Raw genomic sequence first — 24,818 nt, 5'->3', positions numbered from 1 at the left:
GACTGATCAAGAGTGTAGAAACAGAAACCGATAGATATTTCTTCTGTGTAGGCTTTGTTTGTGAGTTTGGAGGGGAAATAAATGAAATATTTGAAAAAAAAAGGAAGGAGTGAGTGGAAGAAATAGAAGACATTGAATTGGAAGTATGGGCTTTGGGGGTCTTATTTTTCTTTAAAATATAAAACTCTCCTCGTTTGAGGACTAAAAAATTGTATTGGAGGAGAGTTTTGGGAGGGATCGTATGAATTTTCAAATTTAATATATGTTTTTTTAGGAATATATATATATATATATATATATATATATATATATATATATATTGTTATATGTTGTTATAATATTCTTAAAATTAAAAATAAATTAATCATAAGTATTAATTTATCACTTTTTAAAAAAATACTCTTTTAAAAAAATGTGAAAGATTTATCAATTATCTTTTATATTTCTCTCCCCCAAAGCCTTTTCTTCCCCTCCCTCCAAACTCCCAAACAAAATATTAGATTAAAAATCGTTTTTTTGTCCATTAATCATCTAACTTATTTTTGGGAACATTGGTCATCTAACTACTCTTATCAAACGAACAAAAATAATCCAGTGACTGCTATTTTTGTTTGTTTCTTCTTATTCGTATTCCTCTTACATTAACGTAGTTTAATTGACTCTGTTAGAATATGTTATTTGTTGGAAAATATGCCTGCCTCGTGATTATAAAACTGTCACTAGATTTATGAAGAAAGATGCCTGCCAATTTTTTTAATAGACCAAATTATTAATTTTTAATAAAGCCTTATTAAAAATTAGGATAAGAGGTTCCAGTGTTGACATCTATTGTATTCTATACCAACGTATAAAATAAATATATTAATTTTGGATTGACTTTTTATCTTTTAATTATCTCCTTTAAATACACTGTTTTTTACACATCTACTATATATATAAACTATATATAAAGAGAATAGGGGATTTTGGGTCAACATTTTTGCAATTCTAATTATCCTATAATTTTTTTTTAATAATGTTATAGTGTTGGTGTTATTAAAAAAGATAAGAATTTTTGTCATATTTTTATATTATTGTTGTCATTAAAAAAGATAAATATGATTTATTGAGTTTGTTACATATGAAAGTTATAAATATTTATATTTATAATTTCAATCTATATAATTTTTTTTATATAAAATATCGTTTCTAGTTTCCATGCAATTTTTTTTATAAAATATTGATGATAATCTACTCACGTTTAATTCTTTCTATCTCAATTGAATAAGTGATTTCACATATTTTCTGTTTTCTTGCGTTTGTTTTTGTGATTTCGTCGTCTCTGAAAAACTCTGTTTATTTTGATTTCCCGTCTTTGTGCGGTGTGTTTTTGAAAAACTCTGTTTATTTTGATTTCCCGTCTTTGTGCGGTGTGTTTTTGATTTCCCATCTTAGTGCGGTGTTTATTTGATTCAGGTTGAAAGATTAGCTTTGAGCAAGTGCAGATCCGATCAATGACAATGACTTTGGCGTCGTCAACGTTGCAGATCCAGAGACATGAGTATTCCGGAGACTTGAATATAGTCATATTAGTCATATTTGTAGGCATAGATACTTTGTCGTTTTATGCTATTAACATGGATGCTGTGAGTTTGTTCATAGATTCATCCCTTTTGTTTTTAGCGACTTTGGATTTGTATTGTATCGATGTATTCTATCAATTTGAATGAATGAATATCGTTTACTTTTGTCAAATAAAAAAAAAGAACGGAAAGACAGACACGTAAGTGTCCGTCTTTCCGCTAGTGTATATAAAGGGGATAAGAAAGTTTGGGATGACTTTTTATCTTTCAATTATATCATTTATTTAAACTATTCTAACTAGTGAAAAGACGGGCACATGAAAATTATATTTTTTATTGCGCTAACGTTTGAAAATTATTAACGGTATTTATATTTATGAAATTTTGATTTTGATTAAAACTAAAAATATAAATGTTTTTCTTTTGAACCTAAAAATATAAATGTTTGTTGCTTTCAAGTATAACAAATCAAACTAAACATGATTATTTATTTCAATGACGCCAACAATATAACAAAAAAATATAATCTAAATTTTTGTTTTTAATGACACCAACAACGATCTTTATTATAGAAAAAATTGTTTAAGGGTATATTTGGGATAATGAAAAAATAAGTATTAAATACTCATCTAATTTGTTACACTTTTTAAATGATAAAGGAAAAAAAGATCGTTGTTGGTGTCATTAAAAACAAAAATTTAGAATCCATGCCAGTAGCACCCGAATACCGACCCACTCCAGCTGAATTCGAAGATCCAATCGAATACATTTTCAAGATCGAAAACCAAGCTTCCAAATTCGGACTCTGCAAAATCATCCCTCATTTTCCACCTTCCAAATTCAAGGGCCAAAAGGTCTTTGTTAAGGTTTATGAAGGAGGAGATACCGGGAGTTACTTCGCCTATGGTTTATCTTGCCATGCTTTTTAGTTGGTTTGCTTGACATGTGGAGGATCATGATTTGCATAGCTCGAATTATCTTCATATGGGTGCTTCTAAGACCTGGTATGGTGTTCCTAGAGATGCTGCTGTTGCTTTTGAGGATGTTGTTAGAGTTCATGGTTATGGTGGAGAGATTAACCCTCTTGGTTAGAGTTCATGGATTTTGAATGATGGTAGTGGTATTAATTATAAATTTAAATGTTTGATTTTGTGGTTTTTGTTGAAGTTGAAATGATGAATTATTGGAAGAACAAAAAAAAGTTGAAGATGATGAAGATTGATGAAGGTTGTATGAAGATGAAGATGAGGGAAGAAGATGAAGAAAAGTAAAATAAATCAGGTGTTGGTGATATATAGTTAGATCTGATAGACCTCCTTTATCCGACGGTCTCCTTTTTTTGGGAGTTAAAATGAATAAAATAGGACCATATTGAAAGATAGAAAGAAGATAAAGGATCAATTTGGAACGGTTTAATAGTTAGGGGACCAAATTGAAAACTGAAAATAAGTTAAGGGACCAAAGGATGTATTATGCCTTAAAAAAATCAGTTAAACTCATTATAATATAGGAGCAATTCCACTACAATAGAAACAATAAGTTAACTAGTTTTTTTTAGTTAGATAAGTTAAATTTTTAATCGACTGTGGTATGTTCGTAAAAAAATTATAACCAAATACGATGAAACAAAAATACACTTAAGCTCAATAGAAAAGCAGAAAGACAGGCACATAAGTGTCTGTCTTAACGCTAGTAAAAGATAAAAAGAAGAGCTGTCAATTATTGTATATACATATTACTCGTTAACTCGTTAAAGGTCACATACCAATAATCAACTCAGCCAAAATATAAGGTTTATTGGTGGATCAGATGAGTTATTGGTCGATCCGTATAACTATAAACCGTATAACTCTTGATGCATCAATAAGAAGCATTATGAATTTGTCAAACAAAATAGGTCAAATACCACTTTTGGTCCTTTTAGTTTGACAGAATTCCCAAGTTAGTCCTTTAAGTTTCAAAAGTTTCAAATAGGTCCTTTTAGTTGATAATCTATTTCACTATTACCCCTGTTGTAAGTCTCCGTTTAACTGATACTAATGAAGCCGTTAAGTTGTTGACTTGGATCAAAATGCTGCCTTTTAAAAGCTCGAGGGTGTCAAAACGTTACGTTTATGGTCACAAATGATCATTTATAGTGTTAGAAAGACAGTCATGTACAACAACAAATGCCTTTCTAGCATTATTAAACGATATTTATAGTGCTAGAATGATCATTTGTGGTGATTAAACGTAACTTTTTGACACCATGGAGCTTTTAAAAGGCAACACTTTGATCCAAATCAACAACTTAACGACTACATCAGCATCAGTTAATTATTAACTGGCAGCAGGGGTAACGGTGAAATAATTTATCAACTAAAAGGACCTATTTGAAACTTTTGAAACTTAAAGGACTAACTTGGGAATTATATCAAACTAAAAAGATCTAATTGAAACTTTCGAAACTTAAAGGACCAACTTGGGAATTATGTCAAACAAAAAGGACCAAACGTGGTATTTGGCCAACAAAATAATATAAAGTTCTAACATTGTTCCTCAAGTTAAAGTTTACTAAGCTTTATGCTTGTTACAAATTAACCCAAAAAATAAATCAAATCAGCTAATAGCATAACTAATGAAGAGCAACAACCAAATCTAGTTATGAGCAGCAAGAACCATCACCATGAACCAGCCAAATACAGTAACCATCCAAACAGAAGAACCAAGTCATATAAAACCAAACAAAAGAACCGAGAGGGAGAAGCAACCATACATAAGAACTAATAGAGAGAGAGAAGAAACCAAACAAAAGAATCAAAAGGGAGAGAAGCAATCAATAAGAAGTATCAATAGAGAGAAAGACAATCAAATAGAAGAATCAAATAGGGAGAGAATCAATCATAGAGAAGAACCAAATAGAGAGACAGAGACAATCAAACAGAGGAATCAACAGGGAGAGAAGCAATCAATCAAAAGAATCAAAAGGGGGAGAAACAATTAATGAGAAGAATCAACGAAGGAGAAGCAATCAATCAAAAGAATCAAAATGAGGGGCGAAACAATCAATCAGAAGGATCAAACGAGGGAGAAACAATCGATCAGAAGAATCAAAATATGAGAAACAATCAATCAGAAGAATCAAAGGAGGGAACAAAATCATAGAGAAGAATCAAAAGGGAGGAGAAGACAATCAAACAATGAATCAATAGAGAGAACCAATCAAAGAAAGAAGAGTCAACATATGGAGAATCAAATAAAAGGAAGCAACCAAAGACCAAAGAGTGGAATCAAACCAACAATTGGTTAAACCGAACAATGATTGACCAATGAGTGGATGGAATGAACACTTGAAGCCACAAATACAAACTAGAAGCAATCCTCCAATTTTACTTCCAATCACATTTCCAACACGTTGAATCAAGGTTTTAAACTCGAGAGTTTACCTCAACTCGTTTTACCTAGGTAAAATCGATTCGTAAATTCGTAGGAGTTAATCTAAAATGAAAATTATATAAAATTTATTATATACATGACATATGTAACCTAATATAAATATTGTAAATAGTTCAATCGTGTAAAATATGATTTAGTTATAATAAAGGCAAAGTGCACCCAACCACCATAAGAAAGTGTTATCCTCAATTAAGCATCAAAATACAAAATCAACTCGCTCAATCATAAAAATGGTGTGTTGTGTTGTTTGTTTAAGGTTTCATAAGAAAGAAAGGTAAGACAAGGCAAGAAAGTGTTAACAGTAAAGGCAATATACACACTTTGCGCTACTGAGTTAAAAAAAAGGAATATGATTTTAACAGTCCCGGAAAAAATGGCCCAAAACTAGAAAAGTGTGTTTTTTAAGTATTAAGTTGTAAACTCGGACGATTTTACCCGAGTTTACCAAGTTTACCACGTGTTAACTCACTCAAAATTGTCAAACATTCCGATTTCAACAAAAAACTATTTTACCTCCGAATTAACATGATTTTGACACCTAAAAATGTAAACTCATCTGAATTTATGAGTAACACTCAATTTATGAGTTAAATGAAGGCCTCCGAGTTAGCAAACAGAACAACTATCGACCATTGAGTGGATGCGGGGGCGAATGCTTGTATGGCAAAGGGGTAGCTATGGCTACCCCAAAAAAGATAAAATTATTGAAAGAGGAGGTATATTTTTATATTTAGCTACCCCTAATAATATATACTTGGCTACCCCAAATTTGATTTTTAATCGGTTACTATTCGTCAAAACATATATCGCTTACCCTTTAATTTTTAATCGGTTACTTGGTTATGGCTTGGGACCTAGGAGTGTGCTCCTCCTTGAGGTCTTAGGTTCGATTCTCCTCGGTACCAATTTGAGTGGGCTAATTGTACTTCTTAAAAAAAAAAAATTTAATCAGTTACTATTCGTCCAAACATATAACACATCGCGGAACAACCTCCCCCATTATTATTGTTATATTAAAATAAAAATATTGTAATTAATTTATTAGTAAATAAATTAGGCAAAGGAAACGAAACGACACTTTATTTACACTGAAAAGAACACTGGAAGTCAGTTTAGCTCATAGACAATTATCAATGAATTTGAGTCTTTGAAAGGTCGTCGAGTTCAACTTTCATAAATAGCTAATATTAGTTTTTATTTCCTTTGTTGTTGCTTTTTAGGTACAATCCTCAGTTATGTTAATATTTTTTTGGTACAATCCGTTGTTGTTTTTTCGGTATAATCTATTCTTGTTGTTTTAAGTGTATTTTATGAAGTACATTTTATACAAGTAATAGTTATTGTGAATTTTTTTTTCTTATTGATTAAATTTACTGTCAATTTTTTCAAACAAAATTATACATGGCCAACTCATAAAAATATTGTTAGCTTCAGCGCCGAGTGGATGAAATGAATACATAAAGCCACAAATTCAAAGTAGCAACAGTCCTCCAAATTTACTTCCAAACACATTTTCAACACGTTGAATTGCTTCAACAACAACACGTGATACACAAATCCAAAAGCCACACAAATTCAAACTAGCAACAGTCCTCCAAATTTACTTCCAAACACATTTTCAACACGTTGAATTGCTTCAACAACAACACGTGATACACAAATCCAAGAAGTCCAAGGAGGTGTATCAACATGTGATGCACAAAAGGCTTTTTTTTTTTTTTTTTGAAGAAATGCACAAAAGGCTTATCAACAAATTAAACTCACCTAATAAATAAAAAAAAATCAAACTCACAAAACAAAAGAAAGAATCAACGAGCACTTTTTATATTATAAATAAAAAATCATCACTATACATTTTAGCAAGATACTCTAGGATTTTGATTCGTACCCTTATTTTAAAAGGAAAAAAAAAATACTAATAAGCAAACTCATACACATATTTAGAGTCTCGGTGAGAACTCATATTTATTGTAAGAAATGAAATTTAGGCGAGAAATTATAGGGTGCGTTTGTTTCAGCTTTAAAAAAAAATAAATTTTATGTTAAAAGAATCTAGAGATTTTATTTTAAAGATTTTAAAAATAATCTGAAATTATTTTTGTTTGTCTACTACCCATAAAAATCCATTTTGAGTTTTAACACATTAAAAGTCAAAATGGATCAAAATAGATTTTTTTTGATAAAATAATTTTTCTAAAAATCCTAAACAAACACAAAAAAAGAAAAAAAGTGATTTTATAAGGAAAAAAATAGATTTTTTATGAAAAGAATCTTAAACAAACGGGGCCATAATACACTTTAAAATCAAGGGCTAATGATATTTCATTTACTACTAACTTTAGGGCCCGTTTGATGGTCATGATATGATAAAGACATGATATGATATAAAACTAGATAGAGATATGATATGATAAGAATATGATAAACATGAATCATTTCTCGTGTTTGATTTGCACATGATAACAAACATGATATCATTATAATTAAATGAAAAAATTGCTCTCATAATTAATTAAATATTGTAAAAATGGCATGTTATTAATAATAATAGAAAATACATGCTATCATTATTTTAAAAATGACAATATTTTAAAAATGGCAAAATATCAAGATAATAAATAAGGAATGATCTCCAATCCCATCAGGATAATTTCTAACCCAACTTATACTCAAGATAGAAGTTACAAAGGAAAGTAGGATAGGATAGGAAAATGGTTTATTTTATCATATCCCTTTGGTGCATCAAACATGTGATTTAAGCAGGATATGATTAATGTATCATATCCTGTCTCCCTATCTTGTCCATCAAACGGAAGCATTAGCATGTAATGTAATCAGCGGTTGTTTTCTATGCCATTCATTTTCTGATGCGAAGTTTTTCCATCATTTTTACATGATTTTGAATAACTCTTTTTTTACTGGTAATTTTAAATTGGATTAAATAAGTAAATGGTCCCCTTAAATATACAAACATTTGATTTTAGCCCCCCTAAAATATTCTTTAGGTTTTTGGTCCCTCTAAAAATTTTCATTTACAAAATTAGACCTTGCCCTACATTGAGTTATATTACACTAGAGCATGGACTAATTTCATAAATGAAAAACTTTAGAGGGACCAAAAACCTAAAAAATATTTTATGAGACTAAAATCAAATATTGGTATATTTAGAGAGATTATTTACTTATTTAACCCTTTTAAATAACTCTGGTATCATACAGTTTTGGCATAATTTTATGAAGATGCTAAATATCCATTTTGTGACAGAAGGTCTATAGTATTTTTTTTAGGGTTTAAGGTCAAAAGTCTTTGTTAACCGATTATTACGATTATATGTCACTGGATATAGTTTCTAATATATTATATGCTGTCATTTGATTAACATCAAAACAAACTACTTATTTATCAATCAAAAAGAAGACTAACAGTCCCAGTTGGTTTAGTAAAAGATAAATAAACGGTAGTTGTTGTGGATAAGACAATAGAGATAGAAACAAAAAGAATATATTTAAAGAGACTGTGGTTTTTAGTAAAAGAAAAAAGAGACTGTGTGTTTAAACTAATAAATACAGACAAATTCATGCTTAAATTATTTAGTATATTATTACAATTAGGGTAAAATTCACATTTTGTCCTTGTAATATAGTTTTTTTTTCCTTAGTCCATACATTTTTTTTTTTAAATTATGTTCTTGTAATTCAAAAGCTCCCACTATTTTAATATCTATGTCAGCTTTCCATCCATTTTTATGATGTGGACAATAGAAAGTGGTTTTTTCTAGATTACCCCTTAATGATTTAGGGGTAATTTGCCCATATCAAAGAAAAATCTATTTTTTTTTTTTATCTTTTAATTTTCTTGCAATCAAATACCATTTTCATCTTCAGAAACATCAATCTTCTACATCTGATTCATTCAACATGTGATCTCCATATCTTTCGTTTCATATATAATCGAATCCTACTTGTTATTAGAGGTAAATTACCCCCAATTCATCAAGTGATAATGTAGACTTCATCATTTTGGTTTTTTCTTACAACCAATTACCATTTTCATCTTAAAAACATCAATGTTCTTCATTTCTTTCGTTCAACATCTAATTTCATCTTCTTCATTCTATAATCAAACCAGACTTGTCATTAGGGATCAATTACCCCCAATTCATGAAGGGGTAACGTAGGCCTCACCATTTAAAGAGATAAAAAAACTAGCCAACTATAACTTACAAGGATAAAATAAAATTTTAATTTCGTTTTTCAACTTCAACTATCATATACGCAAGTTTATAATCAATGTAAAATAATCAATATTTTGTATCTCTTCTATCATTTTTCTTATTTTCTTTTTAATAGTAAAAGTTGTCTTTAAACCATTTTCTCTCTTTTTTTATTGTCAAAACCACTCCCAAAGCATGATTTTGGGTATACATTTTCTTATAGTTCATAAATAACAAAGCATCATAGCACCATTTCAAGAAATAGAGCCCTCACTTTCAGATACGACAATTATTAGGGTCACCGTAGGTACTATACCACTTGCCTTCATACACCAAGGTTTTCTAAAAGATTAGAATATGCACAATAATACACACATTTAGGCTTTGTTTGCGAGTTTAGAGGAGAAAGGAGGAGATGGTTTTGAAAAAAAGGAAGGAACAAGTGGAAAAAATAAAAGACATTAAAAAGGGAGGACTTTGGAAGTTAATTTTTTCTTCATATATAACTGCTTTGGAAGGGGAGAGCAAGTGGAAAAAATTAATAATATTTTATTTGCTACTATCTTTAAGAATGTAATGTATGTAATCAACTGCTGCTGCTGGTATCCTCGTGAGCTTAGCTCAGTTGATAGAGATAATACATAATATATGTAAGGTTTGGATTCGAATCCTGGACACCACCAAGAAAAACTGCTGCTGCTGGTATGAAAGGGTGTTGGTATTGATTTGAAATTTTCCACGTTACGTTGGTATTGATTTGAAATTTTCCACTTTACCTCAGATTAAGAATATGTGGCAAGGAGTCCAATTCTGTTTTGTCCTTTGACTCTGTTTGTATTCCCTTCATTGTTTGATGTGGAGGTTTTACATAATTTTTTCCTAGATTTTGAATAAGTGTATGTTTCGAACTACATTTAACTTGCAATTCTCGCGTTCCAAGATTATTTTCACCGTGGTTTCTAAAAGATACAAGTTGTAGCTTCTAATAAAACGCATGTCTTGAGTACTAAAGAGGCTCTAACTCTTGTATCACACAATATTTTGGCATTATTTTGTGAAAGGTACCAAACATCCATTGTTGTTAATGGTGGTTCTTCAAAGGAAAACTTGTAGCACACAAGATGAATAGTGTTTACTAACCAAATTGTTGTGAATTTGAATTTAAAATCACACCAATAAATTTAGATGTGTGGTGCAAAAGAAAATAGTAACCAAATCAAAGTAGCTTCAGAAAACAACAAAAACAATAGACCTAGATTTAAGTGTAAAGTAAAACCACAAGAATAACAAAAACAACAAAGATAAGAGGGTAGAGAAAACCAACACACCAACATTTGTTTACCCAGATCAATATGTTCTATGACTGGAGGAGAGAGAAACTCTCCAGTCTATTACGAAAGATGATTTATACAAAGAGGTTATAAGAATTTAGATCCCAAACTATGAAAGAACAAATCCTAATATTTATCCATTTTCCAAGTCACTCAAACTCACTATGAATCATAACAAGAAAACAAGAGATAAAGCTTTTGGATCTTTCCTCTAATGAAATCTCACTACCCAATGTGTTTGCGAAGTGTTTCCCAACCCAAGAATCTAACACAAAGACACTTAACCCTTAGCCTCTAAGTTCCATCCCTTGGTTTGACAAAAATATTTCTCTTAAAGCCTCTCCAAAAATTGATTAATGAAGGCTTATGTAGTGCCCATACTCAGCGACCCAGACAATATCACACCGTAATTTTCTTGGATTGCATCGCGATCTTCAACACAATATCATTGCCAACCTTATCCACAATCGCGCCATGATTGCATGAAATCGTGCCGCGATTTTCAACAAGCCAAACAAATCTTCAAGAACCCAAACTGCAATTCTCAACACAGATTTTTTCATCTTAAGGAGCCAAGATGACAAATCTATTGTCACAATTTTTAGATAAATTATGATATGATATGATCTTTCTTTTATTGATTTATGATATAATATCTTATTCAGCTTACCAAAAGCTCAGAATAAAAATACTCTTGAACTGTCCAACACAACAAAACAAAAACTATTGAGCTGTCTTTAAACCCATATAAATATTTGTTCCTTTCATTACATAAGGAGATGAATTAGCATAGATCCTCTAAGCTAAGCTAACCTCTTTCCATAGACGGAAAAATGGGTCGCTCCATTTTATCTCTTCATCATCTTCTTTTCTCATCACTTCTTATTTTCATCTTGATGCTGAATCATGTTCACGCAAGCAAAAAGGTAAGCTAGTTTTGCTTCTTAATTGCATATATACTTTGTAATTAAGATCATGATTTCATTAATTTCATAAGCTATTGGTTTTTGGTTTCCTATTTATTTACAGTGCTACATTGTATACTTGGGAGCACATGTACATGGTCCAACTCCTTCCTCTGTTGACCTTGAAACTGCTACATCTTCTCATTATGATCTACTGGGTTCAATCTTGGGAAGGTATATATATAATAATGAGAAAAAACTATTAATTACAATATTCAGCTTAAGCTTTTCTCTAGAGGACATTGATCGATTAACTAATATATATTGATCATTCACAGCCACGAGGACGCAGAAGAGGCAATAATTTATTCATATAATAAACAGATCAATGGCTTTGCAGCTATACTTGAAGAGGAAGAAGCTGCACAACTTGCAAGTCAGAAACATAATTATCATGCTTCCACTGTCATAATTAATTAGCATATTTGATGTTTTTTAAATGACATAAACACTTAATAAAATATTTGAGAGAGCTTATGAAAATAACTTATGATATATTTATAACCCACTTTTAGCGTATTTCCATAACCTTTCTAAGATAAGTTATGGAAACAACTATTTGAAAATAATTTGTCAAAAAAAAAAAAACAATTTGAAAATAATTAATTATACTTTATTTTATCTTTTGTTATAATAATAGCTTATACATAAGAGCTTACATAATAAATGGTTATTTAAATTGTTTATCCTAAGTGGCCAAGTGTTTTACATTAAATCATAAACATCATTTTATGTTTGGTTTTAAATTAGCTAAACAATGTTCCAACATATGCAGAAAATCCAAAGGTGGTATCTGTGTTCTTGAGCAAATCTCATAAACTGCACACTACACGTTCATGGGAATTTCTTGGACTAAGTACAAATGATGTCAACACAGCTTGGCAAAAGGGAAGGTTTGGTGAAAATACCATTATAGCTAACGTTGATACAGGTACACACCTTTATAATTTTACCACATTCTATATATGTTATATAATCCAATAAAAATCGTTTATTTAGTTATAAGAACAATATTCAGTGTTTCCCTCAAAAAATTAATATTCAGTGTTGAAATTTGGGGCATAACTCATCTTTACAAAATCGCAAAATTGGTTTGTAAGGTGAGAAGTGCATCCTCTTTATAAACTCTTATCAAGAGTCCTATCTATCCGATGTAGGACTAAATCCACCCCTCAAAACAAACACGAAGCAACTCAAATGTAGCAATTAGGCGACTAGGGACAGACCATAGTGAAAGCTGAATTTCCAACATTTAGAACAACATTCTTTGTTAGACAAAATAAACGTACTTTTTAAGGTTGGAGAGAATAGTCAACATGACACATCATTAGTTGTTTACATGGGTTCGTGGTATAGCTGTGTACTTTTTGTCCTAGTTCTCATCAAATGTCAATTATAAAGGCATCTTGTGTACCTTGCATATATTTGTTTTTATATACTTTTGGATTTATGTCTTATGCAGTATAGTCTTTTTTTTACTCGGGGTTTAGAGTCTTTCTTTATTTCTGATAAATACAACTTGGTTCTGCTTATAAAATAGAATAAAATTCATTCATTTTCATTCACTGTTATGTTTTGGTGCCTTATTGTGTAGTGTTTTTCATATCTGCCACTTTTTCTTCTATTCAAACTGTGTACTTTTGTTTAACGTATACTTGTGAAAAAGTGTTCCCATTTCTTTTAATATCTTTTCTTATATAAAAAACATTTGCAACTTAGTTTGGATATTTTTATTAATAGCACAACCAAGCTTGGTATTCCAGATTTACAACACATACACGCACGCATCAACCACTTGAACTAGGTCTAGACCCTAGTGCTACATTATTTTGTACTTGATTGGAGTTGTTATGTTACAATCATGAAGTAAAATATAGATAACTTTACTATTGGTCCCCTAAAAAAACGAGTCAATCTCTATCACTAGCAAAAATAAATAACAACATGATATTTATGGTCCTGTGTATTATTATTTAATATTTATGGTCTGTTTTTTTTTTTTATGTGAATATTAATATTTATGGTCTTGTCATCTTGTGCATAGAAGTCTTTGCAAATAGTATAGTCTTAGTGACTTGATAGACCGCCAAAATTGACATAATGTTTTTCTTTTAAAAAATTGGTGAAGAGGAAATTTTATTAACAATTGTGGTTATAGAGTTAAGCTTTAAGACACCTCTTGGACAAAAAATTATGATATAATGTGGAAAAAAAATTGACATAATGTTGGTTATAGAACAACCGGATGATCAGCCTTTTTTCTTAGATATAATGAACCTACATGGAGACAAAAACTACATACTTTCTTTGAATTGGTAACATGTTTTCTTGAGTTCCCTTTTCTTTTCTTTTGTTTTCTTTTTTGACACCTTGAGTTCTTAATTAATATGAAAAAAAAATTATTTAATTTGCCACAATATCTCGTGCTTTGTTCCTTATTTGGAAATTGAAAAAAGGGAGGATTACACAGAGGTAATAATTAAGTCAAGTAGGTCACAAGTAACAAGAATTTCAACTATTTTATGAGAAAGTGAAGATAACATTTACAGATTCAAGTTCAATATTATAATCTTCATGTGAAAGGTCTATTTCTTTTTTAATTAATTAAACCTAGATGACTAATCCCTTAAAATAAACACCTAGAATAGATGACTAAATAACTCAAAAGATAATTATCCTATTTTTTGTTTTGTTTGTATTAGGTGTTTGGCCGGAATCGGAGAGTTTTAACGACAGAGGAATAGGTCCAATTCCAGCAAAATGGCGTGGGGGTAACATTTGTCAACTTGACAAACTCAATACTTCTAAGAAAGTTCCATGTAACAGGTTCTCTTTCAACTTGCTTCACTGTCACTTTATTTTGTATATTGCACAATATAATTTAAGTAATATTGAAAATCATAATTCTACTTGAAGTTAGTAATTAATATTGCAAAATTTTGGAAAAACCGACGGTCAGAGTCTCAAAACGTGAAGAATCAAATGACTCAGGCAGTTTGGGGCCGCCAGAAATTATCACGAAGGAATCAGATTACTATAATGATTTTGGCGGTTTGGGGCCGTCAGAAATTATCATGAAGTAATCAGATGACTAATAAATAAGTGTTAAAAATTGTTTTAAGAATGCAAAAAATAAAATAAAATAACCAGTTTAACTAACAACAGGTGAACCATGGTTGAACCAATCTGTCAATTAATAGAGTAACCGATTTCTGGTTTAATCAAATAAACAAACCGGTCAAGTCCAGTTTTACAACATTGATGACATAAACTCTAACAGTCATTTTGTTTATTTGTTTGGACTACCTAGAAAGCTAATCGGAGCAAGATTTTTCAACAAAGCTTATGAGGCATTTCACGGTAGACTCCCAAGTTCACAACAAACAGCACGAGACTTTGTAGGCCATGGGACACACACACTATCAACAGCAGGTGGAAACTTCGTACAAAACGCAACCATATTTGGTATTGGCAACGGTACCATAAAAGGTGGTTCACCAAGATCAAGAGTTGCAACCTACAAAGCGTGTTGGTCTCTAACAGATGTTGTAGACTGCATTGGTGCCGATCTATTAGCTGCTATTGATCAAGCAATTTACGACGGTGCTGATTTGATTTCTGTTTCGGCTGGAGGCCAACCTAATACAAATCCTGAAGTTATTTTTACTGATGAGATTTCAATAGGTGCATTTCATGCACTTGCTAGAAATATATTATTAGTTGCATCGGCTGGAAATGAAGGACCTACCCCTGGAAGTGTTACTAATGTTGCTCCTTGGGTGTTCACTGTTGCTGCTAGTACATTAGACAGAGACTTCAGCAGTGTCATGACCATTAATAACAAAACACTCGCGGTATCATCCTTAACTTATAGTTTTTTTATCATATTCCCCTTATTGTTTATATTTGTTACAAATTATTGTTATTGTTATTAATTTATACTTATTGTAGCATTGAAATTAATTGTGTTATGTTTTTCTTATCTTACTAGGGAGCCAGTCTTTTTGTAAACTTGCCACCTAACCAAGACTTTCTTATAATAATTTCTACTGATGCTAAATTTGCCAATGTGACAGATGTAGATGCGTAAGTGTGAATTCCAAAACTTTTTTTTCTTGTATATTGATGAAAAAGTTAATTGTATTTTTGATTGACTATTTTTTAAAATTTATGATTTTGGTGCTCCTTTTATTGCAAATTTGGTCCCCACACTTTTATAATGTAGTTTTGATCTCTCAAAATCGTGGACTTTAAAAACTATTTGATTGCAAAAATAAAACCGTCCAATTTTGGGAAAGGGAAGACTAAAACTTCAAACACTCACGATTTTGAGAGATCAAAACTTCAATAACAGAGTAGATAGTTGCGAGAAATAATTTGCATAGAGATTAAATTTGTGAAAAATAAAGGATGCTAAGATTGTCAATTTTTTTATATGCATATTTTTGCAGCCAATTTTGTAGACCACGAACACTTGATCCCTCAAAAGTGAATGGTAAAGTAGTGGCGTGTGATCGAGAAGGGAGAACAAGTTCAGTTGCTGAAGGTCAGGAAGCTTTATCTGCAGGCGCAGTAGGAGTGATTATGAGAAATCAACCAGAAGTTGATGGAAAAACACTTCTTTCTGAGCCTCATGTTGTGTCTACTATCAACTATTATAGTGGACGTTCAGACACAACCGTAAAGACTTCAGAGATAACTCCTCAGTAATAATTCCTTATACATATCTTTCTTGTAACAAGCTTTGAAAAATTTGGACATTATTATTAATTAAATTACATGTTACAAATGAAGGGTACCATTTATACATAATCTTATATATTTTTATTTTGCAGAGATATAAAGACGAATGCTACAATAAGAATGTCACCAGCAAATGCTTTGAATGGAAGGAAGCCAGCTCCAGTTATGGCTTCATTCTCATCTAGAGGACCAAATCAAGTTCAACCATATATACTCAAGGTGTTTATACTACACTTGAATTTGTTTGTTATTATGTAATACTCCTCATTAATTTTTGTTGATATATTAACGGGATTGCTTTTGTTTTTTGTTTTCAGCCTGATGTAACTGCGCCGGGTGTGAACATACTTGCTGCCTATTCATTGTTTGCAAGTGTGTCTAATTTAGTAACAGACGACCGTCGAGGCTTTCCATTCAATATACAACAAGGAACTTCTATGGCTTGTCCTCATGTTGCTGGCACTGCTGGACTTATCAAAACACTTCATCCTAATTGGAGTCCTGCAGCTATTAAATCAGCTATCATGACCACTGGTATTTTTTCTCTCAACCCCAACACAAACTATATATGGAGCAAATCCTAATCACATATACATTCATAGTTGATAGTGGATTTAAGTTGAAGTTAATAATTTTGCATATTCATGTATGATTATTTATCAAGATAATATATGATTAGTTTAGTGAAATCCTAGTCATACATATAACTAAAATCATAACTAAGTACATATAACAACTTAATCATCAAAGGAAATTAGAGACATAAAAAAATGAGTTACATGATGCACTCCTTTTGCTTGCGTGAACTCAATAGGTGCTATATAAATATAAGTGACTTTTATAGGTGATAAGTAACATTCTAATAAATTTTATAAATAACATCTTTAAATGATTATAGAACTCAGTATATAGCTAGAATTTTTTTCCCAATGAAATCACATACTTATAAGATATATCACTAGATTTGATTATAGAAAAATCATATATATTTGTCTAATACTTAAGATGAGTACTTACTTGCGAAGAAATGTGACCTTGCAGCAACTACAATAGATAACACCAACGAGCCGATAGAAGATGCATTCGAAAACACAACTGCAAATCCATTTGCTTATGGTTCAGGACATATTCAACCCAACAGTGCAATAGATCCAGGACTTGTTTATGATCTAGGGATTAAGGATTACTTAAACTTCTTATGTGCTGCTGGATACAATCAAAAACTCATCTCATCACTTATTTTCAACATGACATTTACTTGTTATGGATCTCATAGCATAAATGACTTGAATTACCCTTCAATCACATTACCAAATCTTGGATTAAATTCTGTTACAGTCATTCGCACAGTCACCAATGTTGGACCACCAAGTACATATACTGCAAAAGCCCAATTGCCTGGATATAAAATTGCTGTTGCACCAAGTTCCTTGAAATTCAAGAAAATAGGTGAAAAGAAGACATTTAAAGTTACTGTCCAAGCAACAAGTGTGACTCCACAGGGGAAATACGAATTTGGAGAACTGCGATGGTCAAATGGAAAACATATGGTAAGGAGTCCCATTACTCTTCGAAGGGAAAATACGAATTTGGAGAACTGTGATGGACAAATGGAAAACATATTGTGCGAAGTCCCGTTACTGTTAGACGCAGATGAAATGATTTAAAGTGTTATTATTGGTTTATACTAGTATGCTTTTGTTATTTCATCGATTTCGTTGTTGTTGTTTCGCTATTGTAGTGTAATAAGTTTTGTGATAATTAAAGTATCTGTGTTGTAATAATTGATAAATGGGAGTCCTGTGACAACTACATCTTGTGCACAACCATAAAATGTGCCACATTTTGATGGCTCCATTTAATACTCAAATCCTAGTAAAAGATGATATCAAATTATATACACGATCAATGTAAATGTGTTCTTGTAATGTATCACATTTTGTCAGTACAGTGAAGGGTAAAGGAAATGTAGTAAGAATAAAGCTGGTCTATCTCTAAACTGCTAACAAACTATCTTCTTTGAATGCTGTTTTCTGCTTAATTCCCATATTTCATGGTTACATATATAGCACTCAAGAAACCATTCATAAAAACTTATTCAAAAATTTGGTAGAATCCTAAAACTAACTATGACGCATCATAAGACAGAAGAAACATATAGAATATTTTCATGATGAATCATGCAAATAAACTCAAGGGCTCATAGAACTTTGGCTTAGTATTTGGGTCCAACATCCATTCATCCTTGTAGAAACACTTTGTTAGCAAGGATGATTGTTGTTTTTTGCATCCGAGCATAACTTCCGATCAGCTTATTTATTTTGTTACGGTGAAATGAATGATACTCAATGATCAAATGTTACTAAATCAAATTAGTGACAATTGTAAAGTGTTACTAACTCCAGTCTCTGTTGTTGTACCAGATGGAGATTGAGTCAAACAAATTTATAACATGTCATAACTGTGTATGGACTATACAGTGAATCACAAACAAATTTCATCTTTTTACATGAATAAATGATTGTTGAACCTTAACATCAAAAACTTATTTAACATTTAATAAATTTGAAAACATGGAATACTACACCTTCTTTACCTTTATCCCTAACTCTCAGCAAAACCACAGAATCTACGCGTGGACTACCACTCGCCAAACCTTGTCTCCAAGAAGGTAAGAAACTCTTCTCTGTGTGATCAATTTTATTCGCTCATTCTTTAGATATGTTTTGTAAATTTAAATTTCTTCATTAATATTTCTCCATTGCTATAATTTTCTCATTGAGAAATTTCATCAATTACATTGTTGTCTCCTACTTTTCTCATTTTATTTTGAATTTAGTATATACTCAGGTCCGGGTCTGGTTGAGTAACTCAGGATAGAGAGAATCCTTCATTTCTAATATAAAGTATGAATAAATAGTAGATATGTATCTGCCTTTTAGGTATTGAATCCCTGGTCGGGAAGCGTGAATGATAACATGCGTCTTTAAGAACAGAGTGACCCCGTGGATTGTCCATTCTTTCGGGTATTCACTCAAAAATCATTGAATTGAATAAGGCTATTCGACTTAGGACTCCCTTACTAAGCTTTCAGGAAAGTCTGAGATCTCATTGTCTTCCTAAAGCCTTTTTAATCCTAAATGAACAGATATAAGATAGATGCAGAGACTCATCCTTGATTCCTATGGAAAGAGCAAAGAAATTTATTGACAGTATTGTGCAAGAAAAATACACGGTTTTTGTTGTTGTTAACCCTTCGGTTTTTAGAGGAAGGGACGATGATAATCCAGAGTTCGGTCGTGAGGTAAGTATAGTCTGCCTAAGAAAAAGACAGATGTTATTGTTATATACTCCCTTCGTCTCAAAATAACTAACGCAGTTGACCTACTCAAATGATCTAAGAAAAATGTATAAATAAAAGAGAAATAACAATAGTATTAATAAAGTACTGTTATCATATACACACGTTCACCATAAATGCAAAGTGATTTTTTTTGTTACAAATGTGAAAGATATTGAAAAGGATAATTGATTTTGGGGTCATTTTGGGATGGAGCAAATAGCACAATAAGTTATTATATTGAGTTAGTTAAGTTGGCCTAGTCTGATCATGTGAAGTTGCATTCCCACCAAAGGTGATTTTCCTATTGCAAGCATTTTAGATACTTGATCCATGGTTGGTCGAGAACGTGGATTTTGATTCAAGCAAGCAAATGCCAACCTTGCAATCAAGATAACCTCCTCATCAACTGGTTTCACAACATGTTGAGGTCTTTGATCTAAAACATCTATCAACAACATATTATTGGCCATTGGCCTTGTAGATGGTGACAAAAATAATGAAATGAGATCTCCTGGATGTTTTCCGACTATGATTTCCAAAGCAAGTACTCCAAAACTATATACATCACATTTCTCATTCACCTCCATTGTTTGAGCCAACTCTGCAACAAAACAAATGTACTTATATAAGTTATATTTTGCTCAACTCAATATGAGTTTCAATATCATATGAAGGGATTTAATTTGTATTATACAACACTGTAATTTTTTTTTACGCTTGCATCCAGTTAAATCACACTATGATGCCACTTTTTAATGTTAATTCCTAAATTATCTATAAAATATCATCTACTTGGAGTGATTTGATTGGATGCACGTATAAACAAGTTTTACACTATCAGTGCATGGAAATTACTCTCTATAAGAAAAGTGATATAATCATTTCAATTTTAATATGAGAGGGGAAATGGATCTAACCTGGAGCTGCATACCCAAAAGTGCCTGCAAATTGGGTCCAACTAAGTAAACCTGGCTTTAGAAACTTAGCCGTTCCAAAGTCGGAGACTTGAGCTTCATAGTCAAGATTAAGAAGGACATTCTTGCTCGATATATCACGATGAATAATAGGAGGAGAACAATCATGATGCAAGTAGGACAAAGCATTGGCCACACCTTTAACAACATTCACCCTCTTTTCCCAATCAAATGCAGTGGCTTGTGTATCACTGTTTAGTATTTGACCTAAGCTTCCACCTTCCAAGAACTGGTAAACCAAAAATGAGAATTTAGAATGTGAGCAAAATCCATGAAGCTTTATGATGTTCCTGTGTCTGATTCCTGACAAGGTTTCAATCTCACTCATAAAAGACTTCGAACTGAAATGTGAGATTTCTTCATCTGTTATTAGATGTAGCTTCTTCACAGCAACAACCATACCTGAAGACAACTCTGCCTTATAAACATTTCCTTGACTTCCAACTCCAATGAGATATTTGTCATCAAAATTCTCAGTAGCTTCAATGATATTTTCAAACATCATTTTCCCATCATGACTCCAAATGGAAAATAGTACTCCCCTTTGTGTTTGTTCTTCAGTTTGGTTTTCTTCATTTGGTTTTTTTCTTTGACACAAGATATACATTGAAATTCCAACACCACACAATACTAGTACCAGCGCTCCTAAAGCAATGAATACCGATCGAATGACACTTTTTCTCTTTCTATGATGGTTTGTTGCACAAGGATCCAAACCTTTGATATTTCCACACAAGTCTTTGTTATTTTTTAATGATTCAAATGAAGCATTAAGAAAAGCCGGAATTTTAGGAAGTGGACCTTCTAAGTTGTTGTCTGATATATTAACAAAAACCAAACTTCTTTTAAAATTTTGAGGAATGGTTCCTGAAAGCATATTATGTGAGAGATCCAACATTGACAACTGCACCAAGTCTTCAAGAGCTGTTGGTATTTTTCCATTCAAAAAATTGCCATTAAGATCAAGTGACTCAAGAGCTGAACCAAACTGAGAGGGAATACTTCCTTCAATTTTGTTTCTGCTTAAATTCAATTTTTGTAACCTCGGTAGCTTCATAACTTCTTTCGGTATCCTGCCACTCAATTTGTTTCCTCCGAGATCCAACTCATTAAGTGTTTGCATCAATCCAATTTCTGTTGGGATGTTATTTGATAAATGATTGTTATTAATCTTGAGCTCAACTAATGATGTTATTTTTCCTAATTCCTTTGGAAGTTTCCCAGTAAATTGATTTGAAGAAAGATGAAGCCTACCTAGCTTGGTTAAACCAATAAGTTCTAATGGTATAACCCCAGAAACATTATTGTTGGATATCTGGAAAGTATCAAGATTAAGACACTTTCCCCAGTTTGGTGAAATGTGTCCATGAAATTTATTATCACTGACATTAAAGTGTTGCAAATTTGGATACACACCAAAATCTTGTGATATATCACCTTCTATTTGATTACCCTGAAGTGTGATTCTTTCAATGCTAGAGCAGTTTTTTAAACTAGTTGGTACCGGACCGGTGAAACGGTTGCGATCAGCATTTAAGACCACTAAGTTTCCACCAGAGCATATTTGAGACGGCAAATGGCCAACAAAATCATTTTCAGACACAATAAAGCCTTCCAAGTTAGTAATGTTATTAAGTTCATTTGGAATTCTACCATGAAGTTTATTGGTAGCTACTTCAAAGATAGTGAGCCACTTCAAATTTCCAATTGAAGCTGGAATAGTTCCTGAGAGATTGTTTTCTTGGAGACTAAGGGTTTCCAAATTGATCGAATTTCCTATAGATGCAGGAATCGATCCAGAAAGATTATTAGTTGACAAAAACAAATTTATGAGGTTTTTCAAGTTTCCAATAGTGGAAGGAATGGATCCAGAAAGGTGATTGATATCAAGTGCAAGATCTTTCAAATTGACCAAGTTTTGTATAGAATCAGAGATTGATCCATAAAGACTCATGTTACTAAAGTAGATCGTGGTCAAGCTAGAAATGTTCCACAAGGAGTGTGGAATTGGTCCAGACAACTTGGTATTATTAGCAAGCATAAGTTGATCTAATTTGCTCATGTTGCCTATGGTTTCAGGAATAACACCTGATAGAAGGTTGATTGACAAATCTAAATAAGTTAGGCTTGTCAACAAACCAATTTCTTTTGGAATGGAACCAATTAAGTTACTTTCTGAAATTCCTAGAAACCTTAATTTGTTCAATTTTCCAATCTCAGGAGGAATAGTACCACCAGAAAAATGATTTCTTCCTAAATCTAGATGTGATAGGTTGGTTAAATTTCCTATGGAATTAGGAATTGCTCCATTTAGTTTACAAACGGAAAGATCAAGGCCTTTTAAACTCTTTAATGTCCACATTTCTTGAGGGATGGAACCAATAATAGGATTTTCTGAAAAGTTCAATGTATTTATTCTTGACAAATTACCTATTTGTGGAGGAATGGTTCCATAAAAGTTATTGTTATAGATATTTAAGGTTATAAGGTTTGGGAATGAAGAGAAGGTGAGAGACTGAAGTGTACCTTTTAGTCCTAAATTTTCAAGAATTATGGTAGTAATGGAATTTGAGTTGTCACAATGAATTCCTTTCCATTTTTTGCATGGATTTGTGGTATTTTTCCAAGTTGACAAGAGACTTTGGCTTTGGTTGTCAAAGCTATCTTTCCACTTCAACAGAGCTTTTTTTGCTTCAATGTCTTCAGCTGCAGCTTGTGGCCATGAAAGTGTTGGAATTAGGACAGAGAGTATGAACAAAATTTGCCAGCTTGATAGTACCACCATTATTATTCAATTCAAGTAGCTAAATTTTCTTTTAATCAAGAATTGTTAGAATGATTTACGAATTTTTCATGGATCTATATATATAATTTGAGTTAGAAGCATAGAATAGCCACGTGGTTATATGTGTGAATATTTTATTAATATTGGTGATAGTGGGTGGGTGGGTATGTGTGAATATATGTGATTAGTGCTTGAAAAAATGATTGTGATTAAACTTTTTGTGGTCAAATTAAGTCTTCTTCAAAGTCTTCAAAGATGCCACAGTCTTTCTTTAATCAAACTGTCCCCACGCGTTAATATAGGGATCAACTTGGGTTCGGACTGTTTGGCTATAAGAAACGACGGTTTGTTGGTTAATGAAACTACTCTTGTTGCTGGATGTTAGATTCACGAAAATTGCTTTTCTGACTTAAAAATCATCCTAATAACACATGGAAATTTCGAAAAAAGCTCCCAACAGTAGTTAACCACCGTTCAGGAAACCGGCAGCAGTTAACTACCGCTGAGATCAGTGATAGTTAACTACCGTTCACACCAGTAAAAAAACCAGTGCAGTCTGCACTGTGAGTTCCAGCCAGTTTGGCTTGTTTTTACATGTAATTTCAAACGGCAATTCCGCATAAAATCAAACCGAAACAACAACATCTAGCAATTATAAACATCAACATTTCATAGTTTATCAATTATTCGGTAACATTACACAAAATCGATAGTACGTTAACGTAACACAATTGTTTGAAATTCGCCAAATTTTCTACATTATACAAGACATTACACTAAAAGTACATTAATTTATAATAAATGTGAAACTCAAATATATATATATATATATATATATATATATATATATATATATATATATATATATATACTAGTTTTTCCACCCGTGCAACGCACGGGCTAGAAAAGATTTATTGTGGCTTAGATCAAATACTTATAGCCGCCCATGTTTTTTGAGGAATTTGAAACTGTAGACTTAATTAAATAGTAACTTAATTGAAACACATGTAATTCGATGTTTTAGAGGAATATGAAACTTTGGACATTTAATAAAAATTTAAATCAAATACTTTATAGCCTCCCTGATGCATAAATTGATAAGTAAAAAGTGGCAAAATATTTAGTTAGTTAACAGTATACAATAACGTAAGATATGACGGTAGACTCGTGTTAATAGAGACCATCTATTATTCATATATTATTTTTCATTGATGAAAGAAAGACATACAATTTTAGAAACTTCCAGTTTCTTCGCTCAGTCATCTAAAACCAAATTGCATGATTTTAAAGGAGTACTCAGCCTATGATGTATATAATGATGGATAAAAACAAATAGGATTTCTCATGCTACTAAAGACTCGTGGCTAATTGGAAATAGTCAAGAGAGGAACCTTGATAATGCACCAAACTTAGAAACATTTTTAAAGTTTTGTAGTGATTTTTCTCATCCTTTTCAATTCTTCCCT

The 24,818-nt window shown here is 31.7% G+C and overlaps 2 protein-coding genes across 2 annotated transcripts; one reads left to right on the top strand and one right to left on the bottom strand.

Moving 5' to 3' along the window:
- Positions 1-11,319: 11,319 nt before the first annotated feature.
- LOC146909012 (subtilisin-like protease Glyma18g48580) lies at positions 11,320-18,260 on the top strand. Its single transcript, XM_085729774.1, has 11 exons — positions 11,320-11,468; positions 11,572-11,681; positions 11,786-11,883; positions 12,283-12,438; positions 14,210-14,333; positions 14,818-15,361; positions 15,499-15,593; positions 15,959-16,213; positions 16,343-16,469; positions 16,568-16,784; positions 17,292-18,260. The coding sequence occupies exons 1-11, from the start codon at positions 11,376-11,378 to the stop codon at positions 17,915-17,917; spliced, it is 2,445 nt and encodes an 814-aa protein (XP_085585900.1). The 5' UTR covers positions 11,320-11,375; the 3' UTR covers positions 17,918-18,260.
- Positions 18,261-19,665: 1,405 nt separating this feature from the next.
- LOC146909011 (uncharacterized) lies at positions 19,666-23,404 on the bottom strand. Its single transcript, XM_085729773.1, has 2 exons — positions 20,511-23,404; positions 19,666-20,194 (listed from the first exon to the last, which is right to left on the bottom strand). Exons 1-2 carry the CDS (start codon positions 23,350-23,352, stop codon positions 19,836-19,838), a joined length of 3,201 nt encoding a protein of 1,066 aa, XP_085585899.1. The 5' UTR covers positions 23,353-23,404; the 3' UTR covers positions 19,666-19,835.
- Positions 23,405-24,818: the final 1,414 nt, after the last annotated feature.

The sequence above is a fragment of the Medicago sativa genome, chromosome 7 (genome assembly GCF_051527215.1).
Source record: "Medicago sativa cultivar Bolivia chromosome 7, Bolivia_mono, whole genome shotgun sequence".
NCBI lineage: Eukaryota > Viridiplantae > Streptophyta > Magnoliopsida > Fabales > Fabaceae > Medicago > Medicago sativa.
Note: the sequence above shows the minus strand (reverse complement) of the source record. Positions and strands in the feature narration are given on the sequence as shown.

Coding starts and splice junctions, on each gene's coding strand:
- LOC146909012 (XM_085729774.1), top strand. CDS start 11,376: ATGGGTCGCTCCATTTTATCTCTTCATCATCTTCTTTTCTCATCACTT. Junction 11,469..11,571: donor ATGTTCACGCAAGCAAAAAG/GTAAGCTAGTTT, acceptor ATTTATTTACAG/TGCTACATTGTATACTTGGG. Junction 12,439..14,209: donor TATAGCTAACGTTGATACAG/GTACACACCTTT, acceptor TGTTTGTATTAG/GTGTTTGGCCGGAATCGGAG.
- LOC146909011 (XM_085729773.1), bottom strand. CDS start 23,352: ATGGTGGTACTATCAAGCTGGCAAATTTTGTTCATACTCTCTGTCCTA. Junction 20,195..20,510: donor TTTTGGGTATGCAGCTCCAG/GTTAGATCCATT, acceptor GTTTTGTTGCAG/AGTTGGCTCAAACAATGGAG.